General features: G+C 44.6%; 1 protein-coding gene across 1 annotated transcript; it reads left to right on the top strand.

The window, feature by feature from the left end:
* Positions 1-14,895: 14,895 nt before the first annotated feature.
* On the top strand, positions 14,896-25,704 carry btr01 (bloodthirsty-related gene family, member 1; the record flags this gene model as incomplete). Its single annotated transcript, XM_084188729.1, has 15 exons — positions 14,896-15,034; positions 16,591-17,159; positions 17,656-17,751; positions 18,206-18,361; positions 18,777-18,854; positions 19,350-19,497; positions 21,917-21,967; positions 22,104-22,154; positions 22,267-22,311; positions 22,422-22,466; positions 22,569-22,619; positions 24,465-24,518; positions 24,704-24,730; positions 24,929-25,104; positions 25,330-25,704. The coding sequence occupies 15 exons, from the start codon at positions 14,896-14,898 to the stop codon at positions 25,702-25,704; spliced, it is 2,061 nt and encodes a 686-aa protein (XP_084044855.1).
* Between the last annotated feature and the right edge of the window lie 1,457 nt (positions 25,705-27,161).

The following is a 27,161-nucleotide window of genomic DNA, read 5'->3' as shown; positions in this document are numbered from 1 at the left end:
CTCCCTCCAATCTCCTGATTCTGCCTCCTCAACCCTCCTCTCCTCCCTTTCTGCATCCTTTGACTCTCTGTGTCCCCTATCCTCCCGGCCGGCTCGGTCCTCCCCTCCAGCTCCGTGGCTTGATGACTCACTGCGAGCTCACAGAACAGAGCTCCGGGCAGCGGAGCGGAAATGGAAGAAAACTAAACTCCCTACCGACCTGGCATCTTTTCACTCCCTCCTCTCTACATTTTCTTCATCTGTTTCTGCTGCTAAGGCCACCTTCTACCACTCTAAATTCCAAGCATCTGCCTCTAACCCTAGGAAGCTCTTTGCCACATTTTCCTCCCTCCTGAATCCTCCTCCCCCCCCCCCCCCCCTCCTCTCTCTCTGTGGATGACTTCGTCAACCACTTTGAAAAGAAGGTTGACGACATCCGATCCTCGTTTGTTAAGTCTAATAACACTGCTGGTCCTGCTCACACTGCCCTACCCTATGCTTTGACTTCTTTCTCCCCTCTCTCTCCAGATAAAATCCTGCGACTTGTGACTGCAGGCCGCCCAACAACCTGCCCGCTTGACCCCATCCCCTCCTCCCTTCTCCAGACCATCTCCGGTGACCTTCTCCCCTACCTCACCTCGCTGATCAACTCATCCTTGACCGCTGGCCATGTCCCTTCCGTCTTCAAGAGAGCGAGAGTTGCTCCCCTTCTCAAAAAACCAACACTCGACCCCACTGATGTCAACAACTACAGACCAGTATCCCTTCTTTCTTTTCTTTCCAAAACTATTGAGCGTGCCGTCTTTAGCCAACTCTCTTGCTATCTCTCTCAGAATGACCTTCTTGATCCAAACCAATCAGGTTTCAGGACTGGTCATTCAACTGAGACTGCTCTTCTCTGTGTCACGGAGACTCTCCGCACTGCTAAAGCTAACTCTCTCTCCTCTGCTCTTGTCCTTCTAGACCTGTCTGCTGCCTTTGATACTGTGAACCATCAGATCCTCCTCTCCACCCTCTCCGAGATGGGCATCTCCGGCGCGGCTCACTCCTGGATTGCGTCCTACCTGACCGGTCGCTCCTACCAAGTGGCGTGGCGGGAAGCTGTCTCCGCACCACGTGCTCTCACCACTGGTGTCCCCCAGGGATCGGTTCTGGGCCCTCTCCTTTTCTCCCTATACACCAAGTCACTTGGCTCTGTCATATCCTCACATGGTCTCTCCTATCATTGCTACGCTGACGATACACAACTAATCTTCTCCTTTCCCCCTTCTGATAACCAGGTGGCGAATCGCATCTCTGCATGTCTGGCAGACATATCAGTATGGATGACGGATCACCACCTCAAGCTGAACCCTGGCAAGACGGAGCTGCTCTTCCTCCCGGGGAAGGACTGCCCGTTCCATGATCTCGCCATCACGGTTGACAACTCCGCTGTGTCCTCCTCCCAGAGTGCGAAGAGCCTAGGCGTGACCCTGGACAACACCCTGTCGTTCTCCGCCAACATCAAGGCGGTGACCCGCTCCTGCAGGTTCATGCTCTACAACATTCGGAGAGTGCGACCCTGCCTTACACAGGAAGCGGCACAGGTCCTAATCCAGGCACTTGTCATCTCCCGTCTGGACTACTGCAACTCGCTGTTGGCTGGGCTCCCTGCCTGTGCCATTAAACCCCTACAACTCATCCAGAATGCCGCAGCCCGCCTGGTGTTCAACCTTCCCAAGTTCTCTCACGTCACCCCCCTCCTCCGCACACTCCACTGGCTTCCAGTTGAAGCTCGCATCCGCTACAAGACCATGGTGCTTGCCTATGGAGCAGTGAGGGGAACGGCACCTCTGTACCTTCAGGCTCTGATCAGTCCCTACACCCAAACGAGGACATTGCGTTCATCCACCTCTGGCCTGCTGGCTCCCCTTCCTCTGCGGAAGCATAGCTCCCGCTCAGCCCAGTCAAAACTGTTCGCTGCTCTGGCACCCCAATGGTGGAACAAGCTCCCTCACGACGCCAGGACAGCGGAGTCACTCACCACCTTCCGGAGACATTTGAAACCCCACCTCTTTAAGGAATACCTGGGATAGGATAAAGTATTCCTTCTAACCCCCCCCCCCCCCCCCCCCCAAATTGTAAAGTGGTTATCCCACTGGCTATAGGGTGAACGCACCAATTTGTGAGTCGCTCTGGCTAAGAGCGTCTGCTAAATGACGTTAATGTGCCCTTGAGCAAGGCACTTAACCCTAATTGCTCCTGTAAGTCGCTCTGGTTAAGAGCGTCTGCTAAATGACTAAAATGTAAATGTAAAATAAGATAGCTATACTTTATTAACTGGTTTTATTATCATTGTTTTATCATTTTATGTTATGTGATTTGACAGTTTAAGTCTATACCAGCTAAATTAATAATTGAATCACTAAGTAATATCTTCTTTATGTTGTGTAATCTCATTATTAATGTTTGATCTACTCATGTCATTATGTTGTTTTGCCTTTGGTGTAAGTTTGTTTGACAATGATTCAATTAAATAGTGAGCTAGAGAAAGATCTAGAATCTGTCTCTTTTATAGTCCACCCTTGGAACCGTTCTTCCTCATGTTTTTTGTATTTTATTGTAATAATAATGTCAAGCACAGTATAATATAATAATACTGTTTTAAATGTCACTTCCCTTTAGGCTACAGTATATGATTCCTAACAATACTGAATGATGACACGTGTATTTCAGAGTTAATATAGCATTAATGATGAACTAATATCCCTATCTACACACTTGTTTAAGTACTTCACTTGAATCTATTGCATGAGGATACTGTATCTTTACAAACACACTCATACACAGGAGTTTATTCTAGCAGTGAATTGCTTATTTGACATCAATCTTTGCTCAGTCAGAGTGATGCAAATTCCACGCCTCTCACTCAGAGGAGAGACAGGTTTCCTCACAGCAGGTCTGTCGCACTTTGATTTTTTTCAATATCTATTCATTTTACCGCTATCAAGGTTTAATGCTTTAAAATTGTGTTGCTTGATAGGGGTTTTTCTTTAGAAATCTAACCCATGCACTTTAACTTTCGTTCAATTTCAAAGCAATTTTTGGCATCGGTGGTGTAACTATAGGAAAGGCAATGCAATGTCAATGCTATGCTATACATGTCTGTAGTCTATAAACTCCTACAGTTTGATTACTGTAGCTACATTTACCATTAGTGAAAGATTATGAGGGGACTTTGGAGGAATGCGTTATTGTAGTATAAGAGCATTTGTAAGTACATTTAGTACGTTGATGTGCATACATAGTACATCTTAGAATGGAAGGTCATCATCGATATCGCTTTGCTCTCCCTGCAGTTCAGAATCCCACAGCATGACAACGAGTAGCAACTCTACAGGCAGCAACTTCACTCTAGTGTTTTCCCATGTCCGACGGCGTCATCGTCTACTCTGTTGCCCGGGTAACAGACCTCGCCCCGGGCATTCCGACTAAAATGGCAGGTCTTTCTGGCTGATCGCCAGCGGTGGGCAGAGCCTCCTCGAGTCCAAAATCTTCACCCGCAACCTGGTCTCCATGGAGATGGCCAACCACGCCATCTTCCTGCTCATCTTCTTCATTCAAAGCCTTCCTCTGCTATCAGCGTTCCATTTCTTTTACAGTGGCGCCCTTGTAGCTCGGCCCCTGTTCCAGTGCTGTATCTGTATAGAGCGATACCTGGCGGTGGTCCACCCTGTGGTCTACCTGAAGTACAAACCCCTGAGATACACGGTGGGGTGTTGTGGTGTTGTCTGGCTCTTAGTCCTGGGGTGCCAGTGCGGTCAATACCTCCTACACAAAAAATTACCATGATCAATAACCTGTGTGTATTCCTTCTCATGCTGTCAGTGGACTTGTTCTGCAGCCTCTCCATTGTCAGGGTTCTGAAGAAGCCCGGTCCAGGGGATGGAGGGAAGGAGAAGGAAGGGGGAAACTGAAGAAGAAGAAGAAGAAGAAGAAGAAGAAGAAGAGAGCTTTCAGGATCGTCTCCATCATGAAAGTGATGCTGCTGGTCAATTATGTCCCACTGATTCTGTCCGCACCAACGAAGGGTCATTTACACATGAGATGTACAGTATGACCTGACCATCAGATCTACAGTATGATCTGACCATCAGATGTACAGTATGACCTGACCATGAGATGTACAGTATGACCTGACCATGAGATGTACAGTATGACCTGACCATCAGATGTACAGTATGACCTGACCATGAGATGTACAGTATGACCTGACCATCAGATGTACAGTATGACCTGACCATCATTCACATCACCCGATCCATCTCCCTCTTTGGTAGTTCTGTCCAGACCATCCTCTTTGTCCACAGGGCTGGGAAGCTGTTGTGTCTCTGTGCAGCCAGGGGTAGTGTGGAGTCAGGTGTTACTGTGGAGTCAGGGGCGCAACTTTGGTTTTAGAAGTGGGGGGGACATAACATTATTATTATTATTATTTTTAATCCAGTCAGATTAACACTCCAAACAGCCTACCCAACCGCTCGGAGGTGTCTGCATGTCCTCTGTAGCTCAATTGGTAGAGCATGGCGCTTGTAAAGCCAGGTTAGTGGGTTCGATCCCCGGGACCACCCATACGTAAAAATGTATGCACGCATTACTTTAGGTCGCTTTGGATAAAAGCGTCTGCTAAATGGCATATTATATTATTATTATTATAAAGCACACCGTTGCCTCGTTTTGTATCACATTCCATGATAAAACTGGGCGGGACAAAAATGCAATTTCAGAATGTGGGGGTCATACTGTACAACTTACTACACGTCCCCCGTCCCCATTGAAGGTTGTGGCCCTGTGTGGAGTACGACCAGGGTCACCATTATGGGCATAGAGTGTCTTTGTAATGTACCTAATATTATAGACTTTTTAATGTATCTAAGTCCCTTCAGGATTTCGCAAGATTTTATGGTTTATGATTTTGCTGCAGCATTTCGGACATTTTCCATGGCAATATGCATTGATTTTGTCCAATGTTTCGTGAAAATGCGCTGACGAGGGAAAACGTTTGTTGACTTGTGGCTTGATTGAACCATATTAAGCGTAAAATGTGCTGTGATTGCTTGAAATTCTGAGCCCTCTTTTTGAACTGCAGTGATTCGTTTTATGCAATTATATTGCGATGGTTTGACTGTTGTATGAGAAATAGTGCAGTGTCAAATGTGTAAGCTCTCGCATAGTAATATTGTGGGTTACTGAAGAGCCAAATGGAAAAGGTTGGGTCTTTAACTTCAGGTGTGTTTTTTTTTTATACTTTCGTACATATCATTCACAAGAGGTTGGTGACGCCTTAATTTTGGGAGGACGGGCTTGTGGTAATGGTAATGGCTGGAGTGGAATAAGTGGAATGGTATCAAACACATCAAACACATGTCATTCCATTGGCTCCGTTCCAGACATTATTATGAGCCGTCCTCCCCTCAGCAGCCTCCTGTGATATCATAACTATAGATGTCTATATATAACGATCCTGAATGCTGATTGGTTAAAACCGTATATATGTATGCTACATGATGGTTTTATGAATGAAAGTGTAAAGACAAAGATCAGCCTCAATATCTGTCTACATCAGTCTGGTCTAGTTCCCAGAAGGATGAGCCATACAAAAATACCTGCTGTTATGCTTCTCTATTCAAGTATTGTAGTAGTAGTACTAAGAATGCCAGGTAGATGGCGCCTAACTTCACACACCAAAACAGTAAGTTCTACCTCATCACTCAAAGTAAAAACAACCGAAAACTCCTGGCTGTAGACGAATAATTTCAAATTCCATTTTGGGTTTGGTACAAGACAAGCCCTTTTTTCGCAGATGCAGTCAGTGAGGGATGGCGGCCCTTTAGTCACTGCCTGACAGGCGGGCAGGAGTAAAAAAAATATTTGCATGGGATCGATTACAAGGGCACTCTGCTGAGTAGGCCAAAATGCAGAGTGTGCTTTAGTCCCTTTGCCTAATTGGTCAGTCCTCCCTTTGCCTAATGGGTCAGTCCTCCCCTTGCCTAATGTGTCAGTCCTCCCTTTGCCTAATGTGTCAGTCCACCCTTTTCCTAATGGGTCATTCCTCCCTTTGCCTAATGGGTCAGTCCTCCCTTTGCCTAATGGGTCAGTCCTCCCTTTGCCTTATAGGTCAGTCCTCCTCCCTTTGCCTAATGTGTCAGTTATCCCTTTGCCTAATGGGTCAGTCCTCCCTTTGACTAATGGGTCAGTCCTCCCTTTGCCTAATGGGTCACTCCTCCCTTTGACTAATGGGTCAGTCCGCCCTTTGACTAATGGGTCAGTCCTCCCTTTGCCTAATGGGTCAGTCCTCCCTTTGCCTTATAGGTCAGTCCTCCTCCCTTTGCCTAATGTGTCAGTTATCCCTTTGCCTAATGGGTCAGTCCTCCCTTTGACTAATGGGTCAGTCCTCCCTTTGCCTAATGGGTCACTCCTCCCTTTGACTAATGGGTCAGTCCGCCCTTTGACTAATGGGTCAGTCCGCCCTTTGCCTAATGGGTCAGTCCCCCCTTTGCCTAATGGGTCAGTCCTCCCTTTGACTACTGGGTCAGTCCGCCCTTTGCCTAATGGGTCAGTCCTCCCTTTGACTACTGGGTCAGTCCGCCCTTTGCCTAATGGGTCAGTCTTCCCTTTGCCTAATGGGTCAGTCTTCCCTTTGCCTAATGGGTCAGTCTTCCCTTTGCCTAATGGGTCAGTCCTCCCTTTGCCTAATGGGTCAGTCCTCCCGGAAAGCCATGAACAAACACACATCATTCTCTAAATTACTTAATATTTTGTAATTAAATTCATACAGTTTTATGCTCACAAATGACTTCATATTGTTGTCAGTAAGTTTATGCAGTTTTATGTTCACTAAAAAATACAAAGTTGCACGATTTTTCCACTTACCTGTGCTCTTGTCAATCAACCCAAACATGTTTTAAGTGCATAGTTATTCATGTCTAGTTAGATCCAGCACCCTCTAGCTATTATCATATCACATTAGCATCTTAAAAACAGGTGACAGTGTACGAGAACACACCCACACTCTAGGCCTACCTGCTATGTCAACCAGGTTTCTTACATAGGAAATGTGAATGAATAAAACCACAAATGTTGACGTATTTCACGTTAAATTAATCTAGCCTACTTTGAAATGACACGCTTGAAATAGTCCGTCAACGTCAGTTAATCTGCTGCACCGCACTCACGTCACTCACAGCTGCTGAGCTAACAATCCTCTCCTTTCGAACTGCGTGTGTGTGGTTCTGTGTGGCTACTAGAATTGTTCAAAGACAAACAAAGTAATTAACGCTTTGTTTGCACACTTAAGGAATAGTAAACAGTTACAGCACTTAGGCTTTATGTTTTCTAGGATAACCTTGGAGGCGGGTCTAGAAGGGGACCTAATTAGGAGAACCAGTAAGACGGGTGGTAAGATCTGTGTACTTTTCCTCCTAGACAGGACACCATTGTAGTTTCATATGCTCGGAACCACCAAAGCCTTACCTGTCATAATAACATTCCACAGGTGTAGCCTGTGTATTGCGTGCCTAATGATATCTTACTAGGCCTAAACCGCCAGCCACTCTCTCACTCAAGAGTAAACACATGTAATATGGTTGTGTGCGTCAAAGGGCCTCCATATCTGGGAACATTTTTACCTTAGTTATGGGAGTGTAGGCGAGAGAGTAAAGAGAGGTACTGCTTGAACTGTGCCATGAGTTAATCCTTACAAATCATTTAAAGGACGTCAGACAGGTGTGAAAACAAAAAAATTGAGAGAGAGAGAGAGAGAGAGAGAGAGAGAGAGAGAGAGAGAGAGAGAGAGAGAGAGAGAGAGAGAGAGAGAGAGAGAGAGAGAGAGAGAGAGAGAGAGAGAGAGAGAAATAGAATCATGCATTGAAATGCATACCTGAACCTGGTTTGCACACCTGTCTGGCTGGTTGGATTGGCTGGAGGAGGGAGGAGCCAAGTGTAAAGTATGCAGTTACTGCATCATGATGACAACAACTTCAGTCTAACTCTGGATACCTGTTGACAACAGTGTGGAAAAGAGACAGGAAGTGAGAAAAGGGGAAAAGTGTGTAACAGGGATAAAACTATAGAGAGATAGAGGAGGGGGAGACTGACAGAAGACAGAACACTGGACATTATCCACTTGGAAGTCTCAAGGACCACAGAACAGGTACTGAGAGATCTAGGTCCATCTCAAAATGATATTCCTAGCTAATAAGCAAGCGTTTTGTATATATTTTAATGTGTGTGTGCGGTGCGTGTGTGTGTGTGTGTGTCTACAACAGTAGCTTATTGTACACCTGTCACCTGATGGATCGTGAGTTAGTTTGCCAGTGGTGCTTAGTTTGCAGAATTGCTACACTTTATCAGACTTGGTATGATAATATTATATTGAACCTAGCTTATTTATATTCCATACATATCTACCAGGAGGAGCCATGTGAATGTGTGAAGAAGGCCTAGGCATGTGTAAATGTGTGGAAGGTCTCAGGTGGAGACCCCAAACCAAGTCCTGAAAAATGTAGAAAGTACTGAGACTAGGAAGGCACATATTTTGCACGTGTCTCCTTCAATTTCTAGCTAGGCCTCAACAAAGATGTCATATAAATATCTAGCTAACAACAGCTAGCAGTAAATATCTAGCTAACAATAGCTAATTGTAAATATCTAGCTAACAATAGCTAGCAGTAAATATCTAGCTAACAATAGCTAGCAGTAGAGTAGACTCAAAAACACAGACTATTTCTCTGGTACTATTCCACAGTAGGCCTAGCTCCTTCTCCTAGCCAGCTAGCTATTCCTCCCGTAGGTAGCTAAATACAGTATATAGCCAGGGCTCGAAATTAAGGGCGTCCCGTCGATAAAAATGTCTGGGATGTCTAGGAAGGTTCAAACAGACTCCGGGATAGTTCTGGGACAATAGATCCAAATTCATACAACTACTGAACATAAAAAACAAATGACGCTGATGCAAGAGATCAGAACGTTTAGCTTAAAATGTTGATACGCTATTATTTCTTCACATTATAAGCGCAGCAATGCGCACACAGCAATAGGCTGCAGAGGATAAGTTACAGTTTCCAGCCTCAGAAATTGCAGGTGTGCCATCTTAAAAGTTGATTTGTGGAATTTATTTCCTTCTTAATCCGTTTGAGCCAATCAGTTGTGTTGTGACAAGGTAGGGTGGGTATACAGAAGATAGCCCTATTTGGTAAAAGTCCATATTATGGCAAGAACAGCTCAAATAAGCAAAGAGAAACGACGGTCCATCATTACTTTAAGACATGAAGGTCAGTCAATACGGAACATTTCAAGAACAAGAACGTTTCTTCAAGTGCAGTCGCAAAAAACATCAAGCACTATGATGTAACTGGCTATCATGAGGACCACCACAGGAATGGAAGACCCAGAGTTACCTCTGCTGCAGAGGATAAGTTCATTAGAGTTACCAGCCTCAGATATTGTAGTCCAAATAAATGCTTCACAGAGTTCAAGTAACAGACACATGTCAACATCAACTGTTCAGAGGAGACTGTGTGAATCAGGCATTCATGGTCGAATTGCTGCAAAGAAACCACTACTAAAGGACACCAATAAGAAGAAGAGACTTGCTTGGGCCAAGAAACACAAGCAATGGACATTAGACTGGTGGAAATGTGTCCTTTGGTCTGGAGTCCAAATTGGAGATTTTTGGTTCCAACTGCCGTGTCTTTGTGAGACGTGGTGTGGGTGAACGGATGATCTCCGCATGTGTATTTCCCACCGTAACGTATGGAGGAGGAGGTGTTATGGTGTGGGGCTGCTTTGCTGGTGACACTGTCTGTGATTTATTTCGAATTCAAGGCACACATAACCAGCATGGTTACCATAGCATTCTGCAGCGATACGCCATCCCAACTGGTTTGGGCTTAGTGGGACTATCAAATAAATAAAAACCCTTGAATGAGTAGGTGTGTCCAAACTTTTGACTGGTACTCTATGCAGCAGGCAAGATAACATCGGTCAGAAAGTTGAAGTAAGAGGAGAGAGAGATCGGCGCACAGAGGTGAGGACAGAGGAACCGATTAACTCCACTACGGACTGTCTAATTATAATAGGCTAGTGATTGATTGATTAATAGTAGAATAAAACTCTCTTGATATACTGGACTCTTTATGGATCTCTCTCTCTTTACATTTCCATCTTGCAGCCTGGAGCCACACATTAATTTGATGTATTACTCCAGTTAAAAATATGATTATTTTAGAGCATTGTGACTTCTATTAATAATAATATGCCATTTAGCAGACGCTTTTATCCAAGGCGACTTACAGTCATGCATGCATACATTTTTGTGTATGGGTGGTCCCGTGGATCGAACCCACTACCTTGGCGTTACAAGCGCCGTGCTCTACCAGCTGAGCTACAGAGGACCACCATAATACCATTTCACAATAATGTTTTCTGAAAAAACATGTCTTAACCATTCACTATAAATCACTTCTATAGTTCAGATTAAATAATTCGGTGTGATGAACCAATAACAAACAGAGAAATGCATAGAACAAGGTAAAGCAATTTTAGCAGTCGTAGCCTATTTAGATTGTCGTTATGAAGACACCTATTGCTGCGAAAAAACAGGAGGGAATTTATGCTGTATTCAAAACAACTGCAAACTCGGAACTCGGAATGCTTCAATTTTCGACTTCAGTGCTTTCAAGACAGCTGGGTACTTGGGATATCCGACTGGGAAATATATTTTTTAACTGTCATCCAACTCGGAATTCCAAGTCGGGAACTCGGGCATCTTTCTAGAGCTCCGACGTTCCAACCTGATGATCACCAACGTCATCATATGACCTCATTTTTTTCAGAGTTCCCACTTCCCAGTTGTCTTAAAAGCACCTACAACTTCTGCTGACATGACGCCGCATTTTGTTTGATTTGCATTTTGTTTGCGAGGTCGCTAACGTTTCCCAACCTCTTTGAACAAACTGATATCAAAGACAGTTATTTTCAGGATTTTCTGATGAACTGATGACAACTATGTTCATCTCGGTCCATCCATGTGATGAATAGTCAACTGTAACTAGGCCTATAGGAAAATCAAATGGCATGTCACAAAGAGGATTTTATTTGCAGTGTATAGCCAGCTGAAGTACAAACAGCTTTCAGAGAAGGCCCTACAGTAAATTGTGTGTCACTTGCAGGGTCGGATTAAGAAATCGAGTGGCTACTCTGACCGACAAACTGAGATCAATCTGGTTTTGAATTAATACAAAGAATAGCCCAGGCCAATGAAGCGACACTCAGATTGTACAATATTAGAAGGAAATTGTGTGTCAGTTAAAATGTGGAAGTTGTTGAGAATATTTTTTTTCAATTGGTTCTACAGACAGATAAATCTTCTCTTTTCAGCAGTAGGCATTCGCTTTCCAAACTGTACATTTTCCCCGCAATTGTATTTTGAAATCTGCAAAAAGGCAAACCGACAGCCCCAACCAACCATATAAATATAATCCATATAATCCATAGATGAAAAAAATGAGGGAAAAAAAACCTTGTTTTTATCGAAAATTGTTTTGCCTCTTGGGCCCACTACGGGCTTAGGCCCACCCCTGACACAAATGATCAATCACATTCTACTTTAATGTTTTTAATAATCAGTTATCCAATCAAGGCAGGGCACCCCAGTTACCCACGAGGGCCTCTAACATAGTGAAGGAAGTGAACAAGTGCATTCTATTTAAACTGATATGGCTTTGGGTGACCACATGTTCTCTTTCATTGTGCGGGACAGTCAATCATGTCCCGCATTTTATCAACAAATTCAAACACCACTAATTTAGGGGGGGAAAAGGTTGATTTGTCCCATATTTCAGTCAGACATTCCGACCTGTCACTTGCAGTCACGTTGCGCTTATGAAAATATATATAATATCGTTTGGATGTGGTAGCCTAAACCTACTGGTGATGTTAAACACGTGTTCTTCTATCGTTTTTGAGATCTAATATTCTGCGCAGCGCAAGACATGACATAGGCCAATGTCGTAGGCCTATGGTCAACCAATAATATTTTTCTAATCCTCAAGGCAAAATTCCAAATAACCTTGGAGAGAATAGTTAAGCCTAACTACTTACAAGAAGTGTGATTTTGAAAATGTGTCTAGTTAGTCTAGCTATCTAAACTACCGAATTACTGCCCGGGCAAGCACAACACCAGCCCAGGGGCCCTGACCTCCAGGGGGTTCCCGTTGATTTAATTAGTGACTCTCACTCAGATATCATAATTAGATATCATAATTACATGGCATAAATCATGGCAAAATGTGTAGCCTACAATTGCAGGAAATTAGCTGTAAAACTGCAACAAAAAATTATGTTCTGTAAAGCAAATTAATTTGTAATCTCTCTGTACTTATTAAATTATAGTTTCAATCCCAGTCCTGAGTTAATGTGAGTGAATGTGTAGTGGCTAATTGTATAGCTAATAGGCTATGTGTTTGTAGATCGACTGAGGTACATGAAGCTACAGTAACCAAGGTGATAATGGCTGGGGTCATTTTTGCTTGTTTTTGCTGTTCTCCAATTAGCATTTTAGAGTTTCAGTGTTCTCATGAAACCGTTTGAGATCAAATGATTGGTATGCAGAGGCAGTTTGGACATTTCATTGGGAAAACGTGAAGAATTCTCATTCATGATTGACAGTGATGATGCCATGGCCTATTTTGGAAATTAGGTATGCCTAACTTGGTGTTTCAGGGTATTAAAAATATAAATGTTTTTCTTGAGACAATTTGTGTGGGCGTAGGCAGACGGTGCAATTGGAGGATATATTTTATTATATAATGATATTCAATAGGCTATGTCTGTCGGTACAAACGTTGAGAAATTATGATGTCATTTAAATGTGTATTGCTCTCCAGCACCTAAAACATGTGCACTACACTGTGTGTGTGTGTGTGTGTGTGGGGTGCTGACGTTTGGGTATTTTACATGTGGTCACCCTAGTATTGCTGATGACGTTAACCATAAACAAATGAAAGATAATTCTAAGTACTAGGACCATGACATAGCCTGGATGGTCATGACATAGCCTGGGTGGTCATGACATAGCCTGGGTGGTCATGACATAGCCTGGGTGGTGTTGTGTGAAAGTAACATTGTGTGAGCCCCAAACAGCAGCTTAGAGAGGGAATGAGTAAGTGACAATGACTTGCAGATACTTGTTGTGTGTTTTAAACATATTGCCTAATTATAGTGCATGTTTTAAAGATGTTTCCTGTCACGCAGAGCCTGTGGCCTAACAATAGCATAAAAGACTATTGATCCTTTTTTTTCTCCAACCAGACCATGTTGTTGCGTTTTTACGATGCTACAATAGGCTACAGTGTCAGCGCTGGTCGAGGTCGCCTCTGTGCTGCAGGAACAACAATGTAAGAGATGGTTTATCTCTGTTCATCTTCGTAAGCTGTTTCACGGTGCTCTCTGATGTGACAGGTGCAGGCCTACAGTGTGTAAGTAGGGTAAAGGTCATTCAGAGTGCACAGACCACATTCTTCTACCTTATCGCACAGGCAGCCATGCTTGACTGAGACAAGTGTTCCTCTGTGGAGGACACAGGGTATGTGTGTGTACCTAAACTAAAGGGACATTTACACACTCTCGCTCCACTTAATACCTGTGAGCTCCTGCCCCCTAGCTGCAGAGCTCCAGACCACTAGCCCTAGCAGCCAGCCCTACAGTCTCCCTAGCAGAGCTCCAGACCACTAGCCCTACCAGCCAGCCCTACAGTCTCCCCAGCAGAGCTCCAGACCACTAGCCCTACCAGCCAGCCCTACTGTCTCCCCAGCAGAGCTCCAGACCACTAGCCCTAGCAGCCAGCCCTACAGTCTCCCCAGCAGCCCCAGCAGAGCTCCAGACCACTAGCCCTAGCAGCCAGCCCTACAGTCTCCCCAGCAGAGCTCCAGACCACTAGCCCTACCAGCCAGCCCTACAATCTCCCCAGCAGAGCTCAAGACCACTACCCTACCAGCCAGCCCTACTGTCTCCCCAGCAGAGCTCCAGACCACTAGCCCTACCAGCCAGCCCTACAGTCTCCCCAGCAGAGCTCCAGACCACTAGCCCTACCAGCCAGCCCTACAGTCTCCGCAGCAGAGCTCCAGACCACTAGCCCTACCAGCCAGCCCTACAGTCTCCCCAGCAGAGCTCCAGACCACTAGCCCTACCAGCCAGCCCTACATTCTCCCCAGCAGAGCTCCAGACCACTAGCCCTACCAGCCAGCCCTACATTCTCCCCAGCAGAGCTCCAGACCACTAGCCCTACCAGCCAGCCCTACATTCTCCCCAGCAGAGCTCCAGACCACTAGCCCTACCAGCCAGCCCTACAGTCTCCCCAGCAGAGCTCCAGACCACTAGCCCTACCAGCCAGCCCTACAGTCTCCCCAGCAGAGCTCCAGACCACTAGTCCTACCAGCCAGCCCTACAGTCTCCCCAGCAGAGCTCCAGACCACTAGCCCTACCAGCCAGCCCTACATTCTCCCCAGCAGAGCTCCAGACCACTAGCCCTACCAGCCAGCCCTACAGTCTCCCCAGCAGAGCTCCAGACCACTAGCCCTACCAGCCAACCCTACAGTCTCCCCAGCAGAGCTCCAGACCACTAGCCCTACCAGCCAGCCCTACATTCTCCCCAGCAGAGCTCCAGACCACTAGCCCTACCAGCCAGCCCTACATTCTCCCCAGCAGAGCTCCAGACCACTAGCCCTACCAGCCAGCCCTACTGTCTCCCCAGCCCCAGCATGGCTCTCTCTGGGCTGGGCGGCTTCCTCTCAACAAACTCTTTAATGACACCTAACTCTTGTGTTCTGTTGTCCCCTAGTTGCAGAGCTCCAGACCACTAGCCCTAGCGTTTCCCCCAGGATGGCTCTCTCCGGGCCCGGTGGCTTCCTCTCTGAGGACCAGTTCATCTGTTCCATCTGCCTGGATGTGTTCACCAACCCAGTCTCCACACCCTGTGGTCACAGCTACTGTCTGGACTGCATCTCCACCTACTGGGACGGTATGTACAGTGCTATGAAAAAGTATTTGCCCCCTTTCTAATTTTCTCTACTTTTGCATATTTGTTATACTGAATGTTATCTGATCTTCAACCAAAACCTAATATTAGATAAAGGGAACATAAGTGAACAAATAACACAACAATTACGTATTTATTTCATTTCATTAACAAAGTTATGCAACACCCAATTCCCCTGTGTGAAAAAGTAATTGCCCCCTTACACTCAATAACTGGTTGTGCCACCTTTAGCTGCAATGACTCCAACCAAATGCTTCCTGTAGTTGTTGATCAGTCTCTCACGTCGCTGTGGAGGAATTTTGGCCCACTCTTCCATGCAGAACTGCTTTAACTCAGTGACATGTGGGTTTTCAAGCATGAACTGCTCGTTTCATGTCCTGCCACAACATCTCAATTGGGATTAGGTCTGGACTTTGACTAGGCCATTCCAAAACTTCAAATTTGTTGCTTTTTAGCAATTTTCATGTAGACTTGATTGTGTGTTTTGGATCGTCTTGATGATCATCCAGGTGCTTTTTGGCAAACTTTAGTCAACTTTTTGGACGAGATGGGTCCCATTATGCCTGGCGAAAACCAAACACTGCATTCCACAGTAAGAACATCATACCAAAGGTCAAGCATGGTGGTGGAGGTGTGATGGTTTTGGGATGCTTTGCTGCCTCAGGACCTGGACGACTTGCCTTAATAGAAGGAACCATGAATTCTGCTCTGTATCAGAGAATTCTACAGGAGAATGTCAGACCATCCGTCTGTGAGCTGAAGCTGAAGGGCAGCTGGGTCATGCAGCAAGACAATGATCCAAAACACACAATCAAGTCTACCTGAAAATTGCTAAAAAGCAACAAATTGGAAGTTTTGGAATGGTCTAGTCAAAGTCCAGACCTAATCCCAATTGAGATGCTGTGGCAGGACTTGAAACGAGCAGTTCATGCTTGAAAACCCACATGTCACTGAGTTAAAGCAGTTCTACATGGAAGAGTGGGCCAAAATTCCTCCACAGCGACGTGAGAGACTGATCAAGAACCAGTTCATCAAGAACTACAGGAAGCATTTGGTTGGAGTCATTGCAGCTAAAGGTGGCACAACCAGTTATTGAGTGTAAGGGGGCAATTACTTTTTGACACAGGGGAATTGGGTGTTGCATAACTTTGTTTATGAAATAAATATGTAATTGTTGTGTTATTTGTTCACTTATGTTCCCTTTATCTAATATTAGGTTTTGGTTGAAGATCTGAAAACATTCAGTATCACAAATATGCAAAAGTAGAGAAAATTAGAAAGGGGGCAAATACTTTTTCATAGCACTGTATTGTGGCTTTGTGTGTACTGAACACTACCTGAAATATAAATGTACATTTGTTTGTATGTTTACATATATACTGTACATTCAACAATTTACGTACATTAAACCTTATTGTGTGTTAGTTCGTTTTCTATTAGTAGGCGTATTTCTTCTGTTAATCATCACGTCACCATTCAGAGATCAGTTGTATTTTGCCATGTGAATGAATTAAATGAACTGTAACTTGTTGTTAAAGGAGGAGGAGGGAAGACGTGGGTGTGCCCACTGTGTAAGGAGAGCTTCAGGAAGAGGCCGGACCTTCACATCAACCACACCCTGAAGGAGATCACCGAGCAGTTTAAGAAGATGGCCGACGGATTGGACGGGGGGGCCATGGTGATGGAAGGAGGGGTTGGGAGTCAAGGTGGGGGTGGCGGTGGTAATGAGGGGGTGTCAAACGGGGTTGAGCGTCCTCCGGTCCTCCCAAGACCCCCAGGGATGGGTGGGATGCCTGGGGATTTGTTTTTGGAGATGAAGACCAGGTTCCAACGACCTTCGAACTCCAGAACCCCTCCGCCAGTCCTCCGCCCCCACCCGCCCTCACCCTTCTCCTCCAACACCACCGCCCCCCCTGTCGCCCCACGGAGGTACACCCTGAGCGGGCCGGCTGATTCCTCCTTCAACGCGCCTCTCTGTCCTGAACACCAGAGGGGGCTGGAGTTCTTCTGCCGGACGGACCAGACGTGTGTGTGTGCCGCGTGTTTGGAGGGAGAGCACCATGGACACCAGGTTATACCTGCCAAGAGAGAATGGCTCATCAAGAAGGTAGGGAGTGGGACAGCGATGGAGAAACATCTGTGTGAACTAATTCTGGTGGAGTTGTAGGAAACTCCAATTGCAATGCTACTACTGTAGATTTGATTACATTAATGAAGTGAAATGAACACATACTGTACAAACCTTAGCTATGGAGACAGTCTGCACAAAATATCCTGGGTGTTTGAAACATTGTTCAAATCAAATTGTGTTAATCGCATGCTTTGTAAGCAACACGTATAGCCTAACAGTGAAATGCTGACTTACGGGCCGTTCCCAACAATGCAGAGAGAAAGAAAATAGAGAAATAATAGAAAAGTAAAACACGTAATAATAAAAGTAATAATAGATTCACAATGAGTAATGATAACTTGGCTATATACACGGGGTACCAGTACCGAGTTGAAGTGCAAGGGTACGAGGTAACTGAGGTAGATATGTACATACTAGGAATAAGGAATAAATACATTGCTGTGTGTTGACTCTGGTCTGTTTATGTCTGCAGTCTCAGTTGGGCCTGACAGAGGTGGAGCTGAGGGACATGATCACAGAGAGAGAGAGGAAGGTGGAGGAGATCAGGACATCACTGAAGGACATACAGGTGGGTCTCTGGAACACACACATACACAGTACACACACACACACACACACACACAGACAGACACAGACAGACACAGTACACACACACAGAGACAAACACAGACAGACACAGTACACACACACATACACACACACATACACACAGAGGTTGTCTCTCTGTCTGTCTTTCTCTCTCTCTCTGTCTCCCTCTCTCTCTCTCTCTCTCTCTCTCTCTCTCTCTCTCTCTCTCTCTCTCTCTCTCTCTCTGTCTGTCTCTGTCTCTGTCTCTCTTGCTCTCTCTGTCTCTGTCTCTGTCTCTCTCTTTCTCTCTCTGTCCCTCTCTCTTTCCTCCCTCTTTCCTCTCTCTTTTTCTCTCTCTCTTTCCTCTCTCTCTCTCTCTTTCTCTATTTCCTCTGTCTCTCTCTCTCGTTCCTCTCTCTCTCATCATCATCAGCCCCCTCTCCCTCTCTCCCCAGGCGTGTGCGGAGCATGAGACGGCGGGCAGCATGCATGTGTTCTCTGCCCTGGTGAGTTCTGTGGAGAGGAGCCAGGCAGAGCTTCTGGAGGTGATAGAGATGTCACAGCGGGCTGCAAAGCACCGAGGACAGAGCCTCATCAGAGACCTGGAGCAGGTCTATTTTTATTCATTTATTTTATTTGAGAGAATGGTTTATTTCATTAAGAGGACAGTGATATCAATAGCAGCGAAGGGTGAATTATTTTATACAATTTACAATCCTTGAATACACAATACACAAGAATGATCCATCAACACAATATTATTCTTTCATAAGGGACCATGTACAATTAAAACGTAAATCTCACAAGACGTGATGCATTGTACTATATTTGGCTACACAACTCATTTACATCTTCAGTAGGGTAGGTGAACAATAAAATAAATTCATGCTGCTATCTTTTTTTTACTACTGATCTTGTTGATTGTCTTTTGTCTTTGTGACTGTGTTGCTGCAATGATTGACAAACCCATTTCCCTCTGGGATTATTAATAATAGAGTATTTCTCCTCTTTTCTTTCCTATTGTAGGAGATCTCTGAGCTGAGGAAGAGAAGCGCCAGCCTCGCCCAGCTAGCCCAGTCTGACGACTACGTGCTCTTCTTCAAAGTTAGAGACTACTCTTTCTGTTCATCACATCCATTTCTTGCTTTTTTCTTCATTTTTCCCAACCTTTTCTACCCTTTTCCAACATTTTCTACCTTTTTTCCAACCTTTCCAACCTTTTCTACCTTTTTTCCAACGTTTTCTACCTTTTTCCCAACCTTTTCTACCTTTTTTCCAACATTTTCTACCCTTTTCTCAACATTTTCTACCCTTTTCCCAAACTTTTCTACCCTTTTTCCAACATTTTCTACCCTTTTTCCAACATTTTCTACCTTCTTCCCAACCTTTTCTCATAATTTATCTTAGCTACAAGGTAAGAAGTACTTTTCCTATTCTCTTCTTTTTTAATTATATATCTACTATATATATATCTATAAATTATATATCTACTATATATATATATCTCTATATATATCTTACTACATGTTATTTTCGAATTCATTTATTCTCTTATTTCTCTCTTTTTTTCTCTCTCTCTCTCTTTCTTCCTCTTCTCAGACATTCCCCGCCCTCTCCACCCCGCCTCAGACCAGGGATTGGTCCGACGCTGTCGTGACCTCTGACCTCAGCTCGGGGTCGGTGCTTCTGACTGTCAATCAAATGGTGGAACGCTTTCGGGAGGAGCTCAAGAGACTGCCGGAGATCTGTGAGTTATAGCTGACCATTGTAGATCTCCTATATATTCTATCTATGAGTACTATCAGTTATGCTAATGTTTTTTCCAGCGGGCAAAAGTGGTTGAAATTACGTCAAGATTCCACCACTTTTGCCCGCTGGGTTGTTGCAAGTGACACAGAGAATAGCCCCAATGCTGTAGTGTTGTGACGGTTTAACTTTACTTTATGAACACTACTACGTTTACATGTACATCATTTAGCAGACGCTCTTATCCAGAGCAACTTACAAATTGGTGCATTCAACTTATGATAGCCAGTGGGACAACCACATATTTTTTATGGGGGGGGTAGAAGGATTACTTTATACTATTCCAGGTATTCCTTAAAGGGGTAGGGTTTCAAGTGTCTCCGGAAGGTGTTCAGTGACTCCGCTGTCCTGGCGTCGTGGGGGAGCTTGTTCCACCATTGGGGTGCCAGAGCAGCGAATAGTTTTGACTGGGCTGAGTGGGAACTGTGCTTCCGTAGATGTAGGGGGGCTAGCAGGCCAGAGGTGGATGAATGTAGTGCCCTCGTTTGGGTGTAGGGTCTGATCAGATCCTGAAGGTAAGGAGGTGCCGTTCCCCTCACAGCTCCGTAGGCAAGCACCATGGTTTTGTAGCAGATGCGAGCTTCAACTGGAAGCCAGTGGAGTGTGCGGAGGAGCGGTGTGACATGAGAGAACTTGGGAAGGTTCAACACCAGACGGGCTGCAGCGTTCTGGATAAGTTGTAGGGGTTTAATGGCAGAGGCAGGGAGCCCAGCCAACAGCGAGTTGCAGTAATCCAGACGGGAGAAGAAAAGTGCCTGGATTAGGACCTGTGCCGCTTTCTGTGTAAGGTAGGGTCGTACTCTGCGAATGTTTTAGAGCATGAACCTGCAGGATCGGGTCACCGCTTTGATGTTAGCGGAGAACGACAGGGTGTTGTCCAGGGTCACGTCAAGGTTCTTTGCACTCTGGGAGGAGGACACAATGGAGTTGTCAACCTTGATGGCGAGATCATGGAGCGGGCAGTCCTTCCCCGGGAGGAAGAGCAGCTCCGTCTTGCCGAGGTTCAGCTTGAGGTGGTGATCCGACATCCACACTGATATGTCTGCCAGACATGCAGAGATGCGATTCGCCACCTGGTTATCAGAAGGGGGAAAGGAGAAAATTAAATGTGTGTCGTCTGCATAGCAATGATAGGAGAAACCATGTGAGGATATGACAGAGCCAAGTGACTTGGTGTATAGAGAGAATAGGAGAGGGCCTAGAACTGAGCCCTGGAGGACACCAGTGGTGAGAGCACGTGGTGCGGAGACAGATTCTCACCATGCCACCTGGTAGGAGCGACCTGTCAGGTAGGACGCAATCCAAGAGTGAGCAGCGCCGGAGATGCCCAACTCGAAGAGGGTGGAGAGGAGGATCTGATGGTTCACAGTATCAAAGGCAGCAGATAGGTCTAGAAGGATAAGAGCAGAGGAGAGAGAGTTAGCTTTAGTAGTGCGGAGAGCCTCTGTGACACAGAGAAGAGCAGTCTCAGTTGAATGACCAGTCTTGAAACCTGACTGGTTTGGATCAAGAAGGTCATTCTGAGAGAGATAGCAGGAGAGTTGGCTAGAGACGGCACGCTCAAGAGTTCGAGAGAAAAGAAAGAAGGGAAACTGGTCTGTAGTTGTTGACATTGGAGGGATCGAGTGTAGTTTTTTGAGGAGGGGTGCAACTCTCGCCCTCTTTGAAGACGGAAGGGACATGGCCAGCAGTCAAGGATGAGTTGATGAGCGAGGTGAGGTAAGGGAGAAGGTCTCCGGAAATGGTCTGGAGAAGAGAGGAAGGGATAGGGTCAAGCGGGCAGGTTGTTGTACTAGGCTACAATACTGTAGTGTTGTGACGGTTTAACTATACTTTATGAACATTACTAGGCTACAATACTGTAGTGTTGTGATGGTTTAACTATACTTTATGAACATTACTAGGCTACAATACTGTAGTGTTGTGACGGTTTAACTATACTTTATGAACATTACTAGGCTACAATGTAGAACAGCGTTTCTCAACTGGTGGGTTGCGACCCCAATTTAGGTCGCAGGAGGTTTTGAGTGGGTCATGTGTGTTTGTGTGTGAGTAAAATAAAAAATAAAAAACTGAACTTAAACGACTTAAACCAGGTAGAAAGTGTGTAGAAATGATAATGAACTTACATTTTTAAACAATTTTTCTTCAATCACAGTATTTTTAATATAGAGCTATTAGCATAACTATTTTGGTTGGATTTGTGGTCTCAAACCAGAGTATATTAACATTCTTCATCAAAAATATGGACAAAATGTATTTATTGACAATAAAAGTTGGGAATGTTGTTCCTTTATCATATAATTAAAACCAGTTGAGAACCTATAGACCATTACACTGCATTGTCTTTTGTTGGCCAGGTCTGCATCCTCAACCTCAACCAGACCAATCCGTAGGGACATATATTCCAGGTAAGGTTTACACACTCAAAGTACCATCCCATCTGTATCTAATTAGGTAATTAGTTTATGATCTAATATGATCTAATTAGTTTATGATCTAATATGTGTCTAATATTTAATTATGTATACTCTTATGTTTGGCCAGGTTTGCATCCTCAACCTCAACCGGACCAATCTGTGGGAAGATATAGTCCAAGTACGGTTTTCATTCATGCCTTCGTCACACTCAAAGTCCCAGCTCATCCCATTCTGTGTGTCTAATAATCTGTCCAGTATTTGATTGGATATATTCTATTTTTTTTGGTCAGGTTTGCTTTCTCAACCAAACCATGCTGTAGGAAGAAATAGTCCAAGTAAGTCCAAGATAACGTTCATGTCTCTGTCACACTCACAGACCCAACATACAGTATGTCTAACAATGCATACAGTCATTGATTTCCTGTACTCTGTTTTGTTTGGCCAGATTTGCCTTCTCAACCAAACCAGTCCCTGGGAAGATGTAGTCCAAGTAAGATTTGTATTAATTCACGGCTGCTTCTGTCATACTCATCCCATCCCATGTGTTTCTAATATTAATACTGTATTTGATTTTATGATATTGTTTTGGCAGGTTTCCGTTCTCCACCTCCACCAGAACAATCTGTAGGAAGATATAGTCCAGGTATGGATTCATTCATGTTTCTGTCACACTCGCAGGCCCATCCCATATGTGTAATAACCAATGATACATACAGTGTCTAATTAAGTGATAATGCCCAAGAATATATGTCGTACATACTATGCGTCCCGTTGTATAAAAGTGATAATGCCCTCGAAGCAGGTGTTTGGAGAATATATTGGCACTTGGGTTGTTAGGCCTGAGACGAAGTCGAGGGCTGGCACACCGTGCCAATATATCCTCCAAACACCTGCTTCGAGGGCATTATCACTTTTATACAACGGGTTACCAACATATTCAAATAATGATTGACATATTTTCATTAAAAACGTCATCTTGATGAATTTATTCATACTATTTCGTCCTTCAACAAGATATCGTCCCGAAACAAATCTAGGGTTGCTACCCAAGCCGGCTGGTCGTTCGTTCTATCGGTTCGGTTGCCATAGACGCGACCCAGTCGTTCAGTCTTTTTGTTCTGTATCTATAGACGCGACCCAGTCCTTCAGTCTTTTTGTTCTGTATCTATAGACGCAACCCAGTCGTTCAGTCTTTTTGTTCTGTATCTATAGACGCGACCCAGTCGTTCAGTCTTTTTGTTCTGTATCTATAGACGCGACCCAGTCGTTCAGTCTTTTTGTTCTGTATATATAGACGCGACCCAGTCATTCAGTCTTTTTGTTCTGTATCTATAGACGCGACCCAGTCGTTCAGTCTTTTTGTTCTGTATCTATAGACGCGACCCAGTCGTTCAGTCTTTTTGTTCTGTATCTATAGACCCGACCCAGTCATTCAGTCTTTTTGTTCTGTATATATTAGACGCGACCCAGTCATTCAGTCTTTTTGTTCTGTATCTATAGACGCAACCCAGTCGTTCAGTCTTTTTGTTCTGTATCTATAGACGCGACCCAGTCATTCAGTCTTTTTGTTCTGTATCTATAGACGCGACCCAGTCGTTCAGTCTTTTTGTTCTGTATCTATAGACCCGACCCAGTCATTCAGTCTTTTTGTTCTGTATCTATAGACGTGACCCAGTCGTTCGTTCTAAATGTTCCATTGCCATACTGGCTGGCAATGTTCTTATCCCTTGCTTGCTAGCTAGCCAACTACGGCTAATTTACAGTCACGTCAAACAGTGCAGCCAGAATAACAACAGTAGCTGCATTTGTTTAAGCTGTTTTCTAGATACATTTATTTGGATACATCCATAACAATGAACTAATGAGGCGCAATTTTGCCTGGCATAGAAAATGTGCTCTCTCGTCAGGACACTGTTGGACAGAGGAGCTAGCCAACAACACAGCTAAAACAATAACTTCAAACTGAAGCTGGAAAGACTGCAAACTAGCTGCACTTCGTTTCGTTTGACATTTTTTCAATTTACATTTCTTTGTACATATCCATAAAAATGAAGATTCATGATTTCGACTGGCTGAGAAACGCTGCCTGCCTCTCTCTCTCCTCCCGACCCCTACACGTTCATTACTATGGGACAGTTGGAGATCGAATTTGAATATTGAAACAATGTTGCAAATGTCGGAGAGACAGACAGCAAGGTTTATACAAATCTCAGCTGTTGAAAACTAAATGTTAGTCTAAAAGAAATGTGAGATAATGTCTAGATGCTTTTTATAGTGGAGATCAAGTTTATAAAGTGCCTGGCTGGGCTAATGAGACAGTGGATTGCGCAGTCAGATGGAACAGAGTAAAGAGTCATTTTAACGTCATATATTTAGCTGGTGGTAATTTGTGGAATAGACACCGGCTGGAATACGTTTTTAACCAATCAGCATTCAGGATTATACCCACCCGTTGTATAATTACATTTATTCTCTTTTGTTTGGCCAGATTGGCTTTCTCAACCTCGACTAGAACAGTCAGTGGGAAGATATGTAAATCCAAGTAAGGCTTTGATTAATTTATTAACTCAAAGTCCCAGTCATGTGTGATAATACATACAGTATATGATCAGGGGTTAGATGGTTTAACACCTCTCTCTCTCTCTCTCTCTCTCTCTCTCTCTCTCTCTCTCTCTGTCTCTCTCTCTCTCTCTCTCTCTCTCTCTCTTTCTCTCTCTCGCGATCCAGAGGTGAGGAGAGTGCAGGAATATGCAGGTATGTACTTCCTTCTTCCTGTATCAGGTTCTCTGTGTTCATGTGTCAAGCACATCATCGCTAAATATAGACACAAAACTGCTGATTTAACTCTTCATTGGTGACTGATGACTTCTCCTCCCCCTTTGTGTCTCTGTGTGTTTCTCTCTCTGCCCCCCTCCCCTTCTACCTCACCCTCTCCTCTCCTCTCCCTCTCAGTGGATGTAACCCTGGACCCTCTCACCGCTCACCCCCGCCTGCTCATCTCCGACGACGGCAAGCAGGTGCGCTGCAGCGACCGCTACCAGCCCGTGCTGGACGGCCCCGAGCGCTTTGACCGTGTGGTCTGCGTCCTCGGGCGCCAGGCCTTCACTTCGGGACGCCATTACTGGGAGGTGAGAACAGAAGCAGGTGTTTCATTCCAACAGAGCCATCAGGTCATAGGTCATAATGGGGCCCGATAGATGGTGGGGCTGAATGCCAAGGACTATTTGAATATATATGTACTCACTTTACAGTGTTGTTGTATTGCATGATGTTGTACTGCAGTGTATTGATTTGTATTCTGACCTCACAAAATGGATTTAAATGGACAATAAAGTTATCGTATTGTATTGTAGGTGGAGGTGGGTGGGAAGACGGACTGGGACCTGGGCGTGGCTAGCCACTCCATCAACAGGAAAGGGAAGATCACAGTAAGCCCCGCCCACGGCTACTGGTTCCTGAGCCTCCGGGATAATAATGACTACGCGTTCCGAACTGAACCGTCGACAGCGCTGGGCCTCAACCACAAACCCAACCGGATAGGGATCTACGTAGACTGCGATAAGGGACAGGTGTCGTTCTATAACGTGGACGCTAAGATGCTCATTTATACGTTCACCGACAGCTTCTCGGATGCCATTCATCCCTTCTTCAGCCCATGCACCAATAAGTCTGGCAGGAACGAGGCGCCGCTCGTCATTTGTCCTGTCTCGATGCCTCTGGCCGACTGAGATGGGTTTTAGTTTTTTTAAGTCTGTCCTTGTTCATTGTCCTTCACTGATCCAATAGGACGGGACTGGATAGGTCAAAGCAATATTGTAGAAGCTATAGCTGGAGCACCCAGTTTTCTCATGTCAACAAAGGGAAGTGAACAAGGCCAGAAGAGAGGGAGCAATTTTCTGGAATGAAATAGTCTCTTAGAAACCTTTAGTGGATTTTGGAATGAGTCCATTCATAATGACCTCCTGTGTTCTATGGAGCTGACCAATGGATACTCTGGATACTCTGGATACAGAGTCTGGATTGGACTGATCATTCTGACCAATACAACCAACTACAGTCCATCAGTCTGAGAATTAAGGATTTCACCATCTGTCCTTATCATACGATGGATTAATCTGTCTACCTGGGGTCATATGTGTCCCAAATGGCACCCTATTCCCATATAGTGTGCTACTTTTGACAAGAGCCCTATGGGCCAAAAGTATTACATTATTATAGGGAATAGGGTGCCATTTGGGATACAACCACAGTCATACAAATCAAACATATGACTTGTTACTTACTACAATCCAGTTTTTGAAGGATATCCACAATAAACCAAATGTGGACTATGAGGACTGGGAGCAACCGAATAAGACACAGAGACAAACACAAAACATTAGGAACACCTGCTCTTTCCACGACATAGACTGACCAGCTGATTCCAGGGACAAACTATGATCCCTTATTGATGTCACTTATTACATCCACTTCAATCAGTGTAGATGAAGGGGATGAGACAGGTTAAAGAAGGATTTTTAAGCCTTGTGACAAATTGAGACATGGATTGTGTATGTGTGCTATTCAGAGGGTGAATGGGCAAGACAAAATATTGATGTGCATTTGAACGGGGTATTGTAGTAGGTGCCAGGCGCACTGGTTTGTGTCAAGAACTGCAACGCTACTTGGTTTTTCACACTTAACAGTTTCCCCGTGTGTATCAAGAGTGGTCCACCACTCAATAGACATCCAGCCAACTTGACACAACTTTGTGAAGAATTTGAGTCAACATGGGCCACCATCCCTGTAGAACACTTTCGACACCTTGTAGAGGCCATGCCCCGACGAACTGAGGCTGTTCTGAGGGAAAAAGGGGGTGCAACTCAATATTAGGAAGGTGTTCTTAATGTTTTGTACACTCAGTGTATGTACAATAACTAACACCATATAAAAGGATGTCCCCTTGGTTGTGTTGGCCATCACCTGATGCAGAATTACTGATCTTACACAGAGAGCACAATAATCACTGACTTCTGTCCAGATTGTGTACATGGGCATCAAACAGACATCTATAATTACAATTTATGGAATTTGGGGATTTAACCCTACCATATTGGATAGTCTGGGTTGAATGAGACAGAATACTTTTTGGGAAACTATATTAGTGACAGAATATATATGAATCATGTTGTAATAAGGCTAATCT

The sequence above is a fragment of the Coregonus lavaretus genome (assembly GCF_964263955.1).
Source record: "Coregonus lavaretus genome assembly, contig: SUPER_35_unloc_2, whole genome shotgun sequence".
NCBI classification, from domain to species: domain Eukaryota; kingdom Metazoa; phylum Chordata; class Actinopteri; order Salmoniformes; family Salmonidae; genus Coregonus; species Coregonus lavaretus.
The sequence above is the reverse complement of the archived record's forward strand: the minus strand, read 5'-3'. Positions and strand labels throughout refer to the sequence as shown.